This window comes from Balaenoptera borealis, assembly GCF_965194805.1.
Source record: "Balaenoptera borealis genome assembly, chromosome: 16".
Taxonomy (NCBI): Eukaryota; Metazoa; Chordata; class Mammalia; order Artiodactyla; family Balaenopteridae; genus Balaenoptera; species Balaenoptera borealis.
In genome coordinates this window covers 8,981,868-8,994,477 of record NC_138872.1, presented here as the reverse complement: position 1 = coordinate 8,994,477, position 12,610 = coordinate 8,981,868, and the positions used below count along the sequence as shown (strand labels likewise).

The following is a 12,610-nucleotide window of genomic DNA, read 5'->3' as shown; positions in this document are numbered from 1 at the left end:
CATTCCTTTAAACAAAGAATTCTATGTGTTTGGTTCTGACATTCAGATAGAGGAAGGAACCAGCCCTTCTCTCTTGAGCTGCGTGTACAAGTCATGCTTATGTTAGTGAGTTCTATGTGGTGTGGCAGGAATAAAAATCTATATGAAAATTGAATTGAAAATGTCTCTTTTTAGAAATGTGCCTGAGCTTAGATTTCTCCAGACGGCAGGGAGGCTGAGCCTTGGCTCATGGTACCTGGATTCTCTGTAAAGTCAGGTCTTTGCTCAGGAAGGGAGCCAGGGATCCCACAGCCCCGTAGCCTACTACCTCCTGGAACACAAAGCAGACAGAGCCCCTCAACACAGCCCTGCGAGGGGCCCTTGCTCTGGACCCAGTCACCACTGAAAGGTAGCTCAGCCTCCTTGAACAAGAAATCCTCTATCTCTTTCCTCAGCCTGCCAACAAGAGTGCCAATTAGTGCCAATAATAATATACATATTAACAGATTTCTAGACCACAGTCACCAAAACACTAGAGACTCATGACAGGAAGACCTTCCTCCATGTCATCATTTATCGTACCTACTGGGTACACGGTGAGAAATTCTTGCGATCCCCTCATTTACGTCTGCCCTGTACACTGTGGAATCTTCATGTGATTTTAAACTGTCATTTAGTGGGGTAGATTGGCGAAAACGATCCTGTCACCACCGGGTATGTTTTTAAATGAGGTCTTGATTGAATTCTGGTTTCATTTTTAAAAATCAACCTTCTTGAGTTTTATATTCTTCTCGGGTTATGACTCTTCCACCTCTGCTGCCACTTTAAAAACTGTCAGTGCTTTTACTGTAAACACTCTATTGTGGATTTTCAAGGCAACTACAAACATGGAAGCCTAGCAAAAATCTGATATTTACATCATTACCAGCCATGAATTATTTTGCACAATTTCATTCAAACCATTCTGACCACAGGTTTTTGGAACAATTGAGGTGGTAGTGTTTTTAATTGTTTCCTTTTTCTTTTAACCTTTGATTTAAGAGGAAATTTCTAACGTTTGAGGATTTGTTTCAGCATTTACCCATATAATGATAGGGTAAAAGGTGTGCAGCATATATAGTATATTTTTCTGATGACATTTCTCCTTTTTAAAATCAAGCATTTGGGAATAAGACCACCCTAATATTAATATTTGTGTAATATACATCATGGAACAGCTAATGAGCTTTATCCATGACAAAATTCATCCACACTTTCAAAGTAGCGTGAATCTTTTTTGAATCAAAATCTGCTCACATTGAGTGTATTTCCTGATGCTTTGCAGTCTTGATGCTTATTTGTGGTCTTCATACTTAAAAACTTTAAATCCACAGCTCAGGGATTTCTGGCAACAAGAATATTGGTGGCTGGATTGCTCTGAAAAGATGATTTGTGGGGTTGTTCTGCTTTTATCATTGAGAAAAGTTGATCAGGATGGTTGTAATTCACATCTGATCTAGATCAGGGGTGGGGTGGGGAGATGTACCCATCACAGGTGCCGACTGCACTGTTGCCACTGGACCAATCCCCTGTCGTTGTACGATCTATTTGTCCACTCACTCAGATAACTTGTGGACATCTTTCTGCACCGGGACACTATCTGAGTGCTGGGAGAAGCAAGGTCTCTGCCTTCAAGGGGACAGACATTTTACCTTTACATTTAGTGGGAGGACACAATCAATCCATAAACACACAAGATGATTTCAGAGTATGGTCAGCGCCATAGTGCTTTCAGTAAGTAGGTTGATGTGATCTACAGTTACACAGAGAAGGGACAACTGGTCAGGAAGAGGCCATTTGAGCGGAATTCTAAAGCATGAAAAGGAACCAACTTCCAAAGAGGAAGAGCCTTCCAAGCAGAGAAATCTGCAATTGCGAAGAACCACAGTCAAGGAAAGGATTGGCAGACACAAGAAGGAACCAGTAGGTTGTTGTACCATGGGTGTGGAGGGCAGGGCGAGAGTACTGGGCGATAAAGCAAAAAGGCAGAAGCCAAATCCTGCCAACTCTTATAGACCAGGTGAAGGGTTTGAATTTTATGATAATTTATTTCTATTTGTGCAGCAGAAACACACTGCAGGAGTTAAAACAGTGAGTCGCCAGCCAGCATCTTTAATAAAGAATATTCTAGCAGTTAGTTCTCTGGAAAACAGACTGGAGGAAGTGGAAGCAGGAAGCCCATTTAGTCACGTGAGTGAACAGCAGTGGCGACACAGAGCAGTGGCTGTGGAGTAGAAGAGAGATGGTCTCTTGACCGTAGAACTTTTAGACATGGAACTGAGTTTGCCCATGAATTACCTGTCCTGGGAGGGGAGAAGCTTCCTGTGGCCACAGTCAGGCGGTGGTAAGGGATGAAATTAGACATTTAGGTTGGACAGGGAGATGTTTGCCACCATGAAGTTTGATCTTCAACCCAAAGTCAACAGGGAGGTTCTGCAGAGGACACTCCTTTCTCCTTGTGCCTCGGTGCAATTGTGATCATTTTCTTTTGCTAAATAAGTATTCATAGGAATAAACTTGCCACTCATCCACTTTACCAAGATTTACACATGATGCAATCTTACTGAACAAATCATCAATAGAGAGAGAGACAGATACTCATTATACACACAGATCACTCATATTCTGGCTGTCTTCCCTCCCTCTCCCCTCAGCTGCCGGTGGCAAACAAAATCACTTAAGTGAACAGTTTTAAATGTATAATATTAAAATGTGTTTTTTAAAACTCCTTGGAACCCCCAGCCATTGTTAAAATACACTCACTCTGATGGATGCTTTGGCATTTTTTTTTATGAGGCTTTTCAATGCGTTACTTTATCGGGTGCATGAGATTTAGTCTGTTCTGCAGAAGAAAACAGACAAAAAGGGTCTCTCAGTGCGAGTTACTCTTCTGTAAAGGTTATAGTAAACATGTCAATGCCTAATTAAGCAGAAAATTTTATCTGTATTGTGGGGGAGGCATTTGCTGTCTTCGACTTTTCTTCTGGGGAATCCATTTAGAAGGACAAAGTAGATTGTGAAGTTGAGCTGGTCCGGAAAGCTCAGCTTCCAAATGTCAGCATTAAAAAAGAACACTTCTTTTCTCCTTGTGTGAAAATGACTATATTGGCTGGGCAGATTGTCTGTGGTGTGTGCGTGTGTGTGTGTGTGTGTGCGTGTGCGCCTGCATATGCAAGCATGCATGTCTGTTTCATCAACACACATACAATGTAACATGAATTATTTCCCAACTGCCTACTAAGTATCGGGCCCTGTGCTAGGCACTGAAAATAGTGAGATGAATAAAACCTGGCAACATGTTAACCAACCGTAATGAGCAAAAGCCTTCTTTTTTCCCCCTAGATTTCTTCACCTGCTTTGTGTGCAGGTGTATGTGTTCTTTGTTTCAGTGATCATATCACCCGTAGGTGTGGTGACTATATAGCTTAGCCTGGAACAGTCCTGGCTAATATGTATTATCCCAATGTATGAGTAATAAAGCCCTTTTAATTCTCAAAAGTAACCCTGTTTTTAATTGGTAAAATTTGTCTGATTCTTTGGAGTATTTTGCTTGGCTCTGTAACAAGTCATTTATTAATTTTGTTAATAGACCTTTTCCTTCATCTTAATGGTGTGGCTATTTCTACAAACATACAAACTAGTCCAGGAAAAAGAAAACACGATGAGGATGGGGTCGGGGGTGGGATGTGATCTAATTCAGTTATTCTAAGCTAGGGTTTTCTTGCAAGTAGTGACTGCTTATTAACGACTGTTTGCCTAGGTTGAGAAGCTTCTTTTTCTTCAAATCAATTTATGGAACTAGAGACCAGCAACCCCAGTTTAATGAAAAATCCGCTTGTCAACCTGATAGGAAAGCAAAAACACAACACCAATAACAACAACCAAAAAATGCAACACAACCACAAAACCACTGGCGAGGCTGAGTATTTACATCTCATTTTGTTTTACGCTATCACGCCCTTAAAATTGTGGGCTCTCGTCCACAGTATTCCTACAGCTCTCCCCTCCGAGGTGGTTATATATTTGGTGACACTTCAAGGAAACCCCATGGCTTGACCTTTAACCTTTGGGTCTCTGCAAAGTTTTCTTATTTATTAGATTGGTACTAAAAAGAGAGTGAAACCTAGTGGTTAAGACCATGGATTCTCTCATCGCACAGGCTGGGTTCAGGCACGACCCTGCAATGCTAACTGTGTGGCCTTGGGAAAAATTTCTCAAACTCAGAGCCTCAGTTTCCGCATCTGTGAAATGAAAATAATAATAGTTTCTACTTCGTGTGGATATTAAATAAAATGAAAGAACGTATTTGCAATAGTTAGCACAGGTCCTAGGAGATAATAATTAATAAATATTCTTCATCTTCAGTGTGGTATATATACATATATGTGCAAATATAAATATATATATATATACACATACATATATAATGGAATACTACTCGGCTACAAAAAAAGAATGAAATATTGCCGTTTGCAGCAACATGGGTGGACCGAGAGATTATCATACTAAGTGAAGTAAGTCAAACAGAGAAAGACAAATATTATAGGGTATCATTTATATGTGGAATCTAAAAAGCAATACAAATGAACTTATTTACAAAACAGAAACAGACTCACAGACACAGAAAACAAATTTATGGTTACCAAAGGGGAGGCAGGGGAGGGATAAATTAGGGGTATGGGATTAACAGATACACACCACTGTATATAAAATAGGTAACCAATAAGGATTTACTGTATAGCACAGGGAACTATATTCAATATCTTATAATAGCCTATAATGGAAAAGAATCTGAAAAGATGTACATATAAATATGTGTATAACTGAATCACTTTGCTGTACACCAGAAACTAATACATTATTGTAAATCAGCTACAGTTCAAGTTTTAAAATACCCTACTTTTGGAAAATAAATAAGTAAATAAAAATCTGAAAAAAAAAATATTCTTCATTTTCAGTCTTTGGAGCCCTTGGAGTTCCTGACTGCAGGTGACTTACTCCTAATAATCCCCCTTCTCTCCTCTCTGCCTGCCTCTCGGGAGAGACCTCCAATGCTTGATCACCCCTTTTTCAAGTATTATACCTGGTGAATGGAAGTAACAGCATTGCCCTAGGGTTTCTCCCAAGTACCCACCCGCACTGAGAGGGGAGATAGGACCTCATAAGGAAAATACTGCATTGAGATCATGCAGCCCTTACACATCTAAGACTGAATCTCCCTTGCTTTGGTACTTCTTTGGTTGCATTTTATCCACGTGGCCCTGAAAAGGCCAGGTGAAGAAAATGAAGACATGAGCATAAATGGTCACATTCCTCATCTCCATTGATGGGTATCTGCCCATTAATTCCCTTTGCACCCGCTCTCTCATGCCTTCATTTTCCCTATGCAATTACTGGTCCTAAATCCTTTCAGAGAAGGGAAAGCATGCATCCCCAATAGCATTTTGCATCTACAAATCAAATGTATAATTGGCATCTCATGACGGGTACCCACAAATCACAGTGCATTAGAAATTACAGGCACAAGATCGAGAGGGCATTTTCAGCCTTGTCTGAAAAGGTCGTCATAAACCTGTTGGAGAATAATCGGATACTTCCCAAATCTCCCATTCTAACACCATTTGCTATTATTTTAAAATCATTATATTTGCTGAGCTTACATAATTTTTCAGCTATCAATGGAAGATTTTATTTGATACTCCAGAATCTCTCTTCCTGCTGTGCGACTCTCTACAAATAAAAATGTTATAACAAAAAGGACCCTCGCTATCAAAAATGTAATGGCTACGCATCCAAATTACATCTGGGCACTCAAAAATGAGTGTATGCCAACAGGGCCAAGTGTCTTGGTAAACCTTACCATGAGGATGCCAAGGGTCAAGTCTTGGTTTTCTTATGAGCCAACGTCCTTCTTGTAGAGCTATGTCTGTAATAGGATCTGAATTTCAGTCCAGCTTTCCTGAAAGCCATACACGTGAATTTAGTGACTGTCCCATTATAGGAGTATTAGAGTGATCTTCCTTAAACATGAAAATTATTAACTTGGAATTCTAGGCACTTATAAAGAATTATGACTCCTGCCAATTTTTTTAAAAAGGCATTAGATGGCACAAAAGACATCATTTGGCTTTTTCCTGTATCCGTTGCTTGCAGTTCATAAAAGTGTCGATTAAATTGTTAAGTTCCATATGGGAAGCACTTTGTCTAAGTGGGGAAATGGGGATGGAATATGTCACCTGCTACTGTTATCTCATCTCTTCTCCTTCGCTTGCAGGCTACGCCCAGGAAGAACAGCTGAAGGAAGGGGAGGAAATAAAAGAAGAGGAGGAAGAGGAAGACAGTGGTTCGGTAGCTCACCTTCAGGGCAGCAATGACCCAGGGACAGACGAGGAGCTAGAAACGGGCCCCGAGCAGAAAGGCTGCTTCAGCTACCAGAACTCTCCAGGAAGCCACCTGTCCAATCAGGACGCCGAGAATGAGTCCTTGCTGAGTGATGCCAGTGATCAGATGTCAGACGTCAAGAGCGTGTGCGGCCGAGATGCCTTGGACAGGAAAGCAAGCGTGCACTCCAAGCTTCCAAATGAAGCCCACAGTTGCATGGATAAAATGACCGCCGTCTACGCCAACATCTTGTCTGATTCCTACTGGTCGGGCCTGGGTCTTGGCTTCAAACTGTCCAACAGCGAGAGGCGGAATTGTGACCCCCGTAATGGCAGCAACAAGACTGATTTCGATTGGCACCAAGACGCTCTGTCCAAAAGCCTACAGCAGAACTTGCCTTCCAGATCCGTGTCGAAGCCCAGCCTGTTCAGCTCGGTCCAGCTGTACCGGCAGAGCAGTAAGATGTGCGGGACCGTTTTCACCGGGGCCAGCAGGTTCCGGTGTCGGCAGTGCAGCGCCGCCTATGACACCCTGGTCGAGTTGACTGTGCACATGAACGAAACGGGCCACTATCAAGATGACAACCGCAAAAAGGACAAGCTCAGACCCACGAGCTATTCAAAGCCCCGGAAAAGGGCTTTCCAGGATATGGACAAAGAGGATGCTCAAAAGGTCCTGAAATGTATGTTTTGTGGCGACTCCTTCGATTCCCTCCAAGATTTGAGTGTCCACATGATCAAAACGAAACATTACCAAAAAGTGCCTTTGAAGGAACCAGTACCAACCATTTCGTCGAAAATGGTCACTCCGGCGAAGAAACGCATCTTTGACATCAATCGGCCATGTTCCCCCGATTCGACCACAGGATCGTTTGCAGATTCGTTTCCTTCTCAGAAGAACGCCAACATACAGCTGTCCTCCAACAATCGCTACGGCTACCAAAATGGCGCCAGCTACACCTGGCAGTTTGAGGCCTGCAAGTCCCAGATCTTGAAGTGCATGGAGTGTGGGAGCTCCCACGATACTTTGCAGCAGCTCACCACCCACATGATGGTCACCGGTCACTTTCTCAAGGTCACCAGCTCTGCCTCCAAGAAAGGGAAGCAGCTGGTGCTAGACCCACTCGCCGTGGAGAAGATGCAGTCGTTGTCGGACGCCCCAAACAGTGATTCTCTGGCTCCCAAGCCATCGAGTAACTCAGCTGCTGACTGCATAGCTTCTACGACTGAGTTAAAGAGAGACAGTAAAAAAGAAAAAGCAGAGCAGATCAACAAGGATGAGAAAGTCATGAAAAGCGAGGACTATGAAGACCCTCTACAAAAACCTTTAGACCCTACGATAAAATACCAGTACCTAAGGGAGGAGGATTTGGAAGACGGCTCAAAGGGCGGAGGGGACATTTTGAAGTCACTGGAAAATACTGTTACCACCGCCATCAACAAAGCCCAGAATGGGGCTCCCAGCTGGAGCGCGTACCCCAGCATCCACGCCGCCTACCAGCTGTCAGAGGGCACCAAGCCTGCTTTGCCGATGGGCTCCCAGGTACTGCAGATTCGACCCAACCTCACCAACAAGTTAAGGCCAATTGCACCCAAGTGGAAAGTAATGCCACTGGTTTCTGTGCCCACAAGCCTGGCCCCATACACGCAAGTTAAGAAGGAGCCGGAAGACAAAGACGAAGTGGTGAAGGAGTGTGGGAAAGAAAGTCCCCATGAAGAGGCGTCCTCTTTCAGCCACAGTGAGGGGGATTCTTTCTCCAAGTGTGAACCCCCTTCAGAATCCAAAAAGGCTGAGCCTTGTCCCCTGAAGGAGGAGGACAAGCAGATGAAAGAAGGTGGTGAGAAAGAGAAACCCCAGCCCTTGGAGCCAGCATCTTCCCTCAGCAACGGCTGTGCCCTCGCCAACCATGCTTCGGCCCTGCCGTGCATCAACCCGCTCAGCGCCCTGCAGTCTGTCCTGAACAATCACCTGGGCAAAGCTACGGAACCCTTGCGCTCTCCTTCCTGCGCCAGCCCAAGCTCAAGCACAATGTCGATGTTTCATAAGTCGCATCTCAGTGTCACGGACAAGCCGGTGTTGAGTCCTGTCTCCGCAAGGCCGGCCAGCATGTCCAGACGCTACCTGTTTGAGAACAGCGACCAGCCCATCGACCTGACCAAGTCCAAAAGCAAGAAGGCTGAGTCCTCGCAAGCACAATCCTGTACGTCCCCACCCCAGAAGCACGCTCTGTCTGATATCGCCGACATGGTCAAAGTCCTCCCCAAAGCCACCACCCCAAAGCCTGCTGCTTCCTCCAGGGTCCCTCCCGTGAAGCTGGAGATGGAGGTCAGGCGCTTCGAGGACGTGTCCAGCGAAGTCTCAACCTTGCATAAAAGGAAAGGCCGGCAGTCCAATTGGAACCCTCAGCATCTTCTAATCCTGCAGGCTCAGTTTGCCTCCAGCCTCTTCCAGACGTCGGAGGGCAAATACCTGCTGTCCGATCTGGGCCCACAGGAGCGAATGCAGATCTCGAAGTTTACGGGCCTCTCAATGACCACCATCAGCCACTGGCTGGCCAACGTCAAGTACCAGCTGAGGAAAACGGGCGGGACCAAGTTTCTGAAAAACATGGACAAAGGACACCCGATCTTTTACTGCAGTGACTGTGCCTCCCAGTTCAGAACCCCTTCTACCTACATCGGTCACTTAGAATCTCACCTAGGTTTCCAAATGAAGGACATGACCCGCATGGCCGTGGAACAGCAAAGCAAAGCGGAGCAGGAGATCTCCCGGATATCGTCGGCTCAGAGGTCACCGGAAACCATAGCTGGCGAAGAGGACACAGACTCTAAGTTCAAGTGTAAGTTGTGCTGTCGGACATTTGTGAGCAAACACGCAGTAAAACTCCACCTAAGCAAAACGCACAGCAAGTCACCCGAACACCATTCACAGTTTGTAACAGACGTGGATGAAGAATAGCTCTGCAGGTATGGGTTTGCTCCCACGTGGTTGTGACAGTAACTTTGTGAGGAGCTTCTAGAAGGGAGATGGGTCTATTTAGAGGCAGCTGACATCTCCCTATACCAAGAGCACAGTAGCCTGCTGGAATAGCACGAATTTTTATGAAAGACCAGAACATGATAATTAAGTCCTAGCCGTTCTCTCAGTTTCTCCGGTTCAGCGTTGGGAAATAGAATAAAATGGATTTAGAGAGATGGAGCTCACAGGTGACTGCCTCTTGATACCCAAGGCCCTCTTAGTTACCCAAGGCCCAACTTTCAAGGTCCAGCCAAGGCTACACCTCATTTTAATTGATAAGTACTGACTTGTCTTACTGTCCCATTTCACCGCCTCACCTTCCGAGAGTAATGCGAATGACTTACGAGGTGATGCAAATTCTTTTTAAAAAGTGAGCAAGCGAATAAAGATTGTAGGGTTCCTGGGGGTAGCCACTATACAGAGATTTCTTAATCAACTCATGAATAGTTTAAAGCTGGCTTTATTATTATTACTAGTAATTAATGCTTTTTGCAGCTTACTTGCAGCAATTGCTACCTTCCACTCCCTCCCCTTCATCTCCTATCCATTAGGTCTCCTGTGAAAGGGCATATGCCCTGTAGTCGGATGGGAGGAAAATACTCCTCTCTGCAGAACACTGAGATGAAAAGAGAGGAAGCTTATTTTCCTCCCTCGTCTTTTGGTTGTCCTGGAGATAAAGCTAATATCAGAGTCCACCTTTAGCAAAGGTAGATGCAACGCATGGCTTTGAGATTCTATTTTATATAAAGAAGCAAATGACGCTCTGCACACTCATTGCCAAGGCACATGGGGTCCCACAGCTTGAGATAATTTGCATCATGCATCATCAAAGTTCCATGCCTGGCAGAGTCACCAGTGCCCAGACTACCTATGTCACCTTCAGGAAAGAGGACAGACGCCAAGGTCAAGTACCTTGGCAGACTAGTCCCACCAGCCATTTTCAAACGTTGAGCATAAGCGAGGCTGAACTTCTTTTCACCGCCCTTTATGTATTTTCTCTACCTCCTTTTCTCTCCCCTCCAGCATGATACCCCCACGTGCTAGGGACCATCAGATATTCAGGTTGGGGTGTTAGGCCACACCCCATAATGGGACCCAACCTGACTTAAACCTTTGGCACTTGCCAGCCCAGTTTATGTCATGCTAGGTTATAGATTAGCTCTTTTGGTTAAGATATGAGATACGAACAGTTCATACTAGCATACACTTGACCCTTAAACAACTTGGGGGTTAGGGGTGCCAACCCTCTGCGCAGTGGAAAATCCGTGTGTAACTTATAGTAGGCCCTCCCTACGGTGTAGCCTGCCTATCCCTGCTTCCTCTGTATCCGAGGTTCCACACACACAGATGCAACCAACCCTGGGCTATGTAGTATTTACGCTTGAAGAAAATCCATGTATAAGTGGACTCAGGCAGCTCAAACCCATGTTGCTCAAGGGTCAACTGTATAAGCCCTCACCACCTCCTCCTGTCAGAGCACTTGTTGTTAAATAGGAGACTTTCGGTTCAAGCCACCAAGCCATGAGCCCTAGCAGAGTTCCAAGTGGGGACGGGTATGTATATGATGTGGCTTTGGGCTCACTTCACATCACATAGGGAGGTTTACTGAATGCAAGGATGGTCAGAATGAAATGAAGGGTTAAAAACTGGGACTGTTGCCTCAGTGAGACGATCTAAGAGCTTCTGACAAAGGGGGAACCCATCCTATCACTCTAATGGCTAATGGCTATCTGGGCCCAAATGAAGACTTTTGTTTTGTTTGCATGTTTTTATCATGATAATTAAAGTGTATTACTGGCAGAGTCCTCTCTTGCTTTCCAAGCATGATTTGTTCAGCTCATACGATTGAAAGAAAAGCTGAAATGCATCTATTGAATCTAAATGTGAGCTTGGGTCTCCATGACACCTATTTATTTGCTATATAACATTTTAAATTTTATGTAACTTACTATTGTGCTTTCCTGGTCCTTCAAAAAAGAAAAAAGAAGATGGATATACACAGAACACACAGAGATAAATGCTTCCCATCCCGTAGTGGTAGGTCCAAACCATGGTGAAAAGGACAGATAGGTAGTGCTTATTTGTGCTACAATGAAGACCACTTTTCCACATTTTAGGTTTGTAATCATTTTAAAAAAATTAATATCACAGCCAAAACATTGCAGTATGTAAATGGAGAACGGGGAGGGAAAGAAAGCCTCAGTCAAAATCCGAAATGCACAAACCTGTTCTAGAGAAGCGAAGAAAAACCAATAATTTGGAAAAACCGACACAAAGGTACTTACAGGTCTATTAAATACATAGATACGATAGCTCTTTTCTCATCCCTCTGCATTTGTACAGAATAAACATTTCTGATTTGGACCTTCAAAGCACCATATTACAAAGTTATCATTGTATGAAAACGAAGCTCCATCAATACTGTGATCCTGAGAGAGGACAGCAGAAAAACAGGTTTGAGTGTTTGGAGCACATTCAAAGTATATGTGTTGTGTGCATACAAAAAATGATGCAGGTGCTTGGTGTTTGTGTTGATACTAAAGATCTCCTGGTCTGCCTGAATTGCTCCCACATCTGCACAAAGGTGGCTTTCTGATGCCCTTCACCTAGAAAAGAATTCCTCTACCCTACAGGTCCACTTTTAGAACAATAGGTGTGCAAAACCTTGCCCACTGCTTAGAATTATGCATATATGTTTTCAAATGATCACAAAATGAGATCACTATTATCTGGAACTCTAATTTTAGTCGGTATGCATGACAGCACAAATTGTACAAAATGACATGTCGTCTTAGTAAGGATGGTCAAGATTTTATGGAAAATTTGGGAGCTTTACCATACCTGTGTTCTGTGCAAGATGAGAATTTTGACCTGAATTTTCTTTCTTTTCTTAGATATGTCTTAAATTCTACAAAATTCTCTGCCAAATATTAAATGCAACTTTTCATTAAACATTAATTAGAAAATGTTAAATGTGCATCCCTAATTTAGGATATAAGTAATCTAAAACAATTTCAATAGATATTTGTATATACCTTTAAAAACCACATGCACTTGAATAACAGGAATTAAACAAAGAACAAGTCAATGAGTCTAGAATGCATAAGGACCTGAAATTATAGTCATTACCGTGTAATGTAGTGTACAAGAGTGTACAAGAGTGTGCAAGTTTAGCAGCACAACTAGCCTTGAA

At 43.6% G+C, this 12,610-nt stretch overlaps 1 protein-coding gene across 5 annotated transcripts in view; it reads left to right on the top strand.

Annotated features, from left to right (window-relative positions):
- Nucleotides 1-12,610, top strand: part of TSHZ2 (teashirt zinc finger homeobox 2) — a 447,673-nt gene that overhangs the window by 256,908 nt on the left and 178,155 nt on the right. For 2 of the 5 annotated variants that reach the window (XM_082362703.1, XM_082362704.1), the window contains exon 2: nt 6,293-9,238. In XM_082362703.1, coding sequence (XP_082218829.1) covers nt 6,293-9,238 — 2,946 coding nt within the window. Of the gene's footprint in view, nt 1-6,292; nt 9,366-11,760; nt 12,391-12,610 lie in introns of those variants that run through there. The other 3 variants (XM_082362702.1, XM_082362700.1, XM_082362701.1) reach the window with 3 other exon arrangements.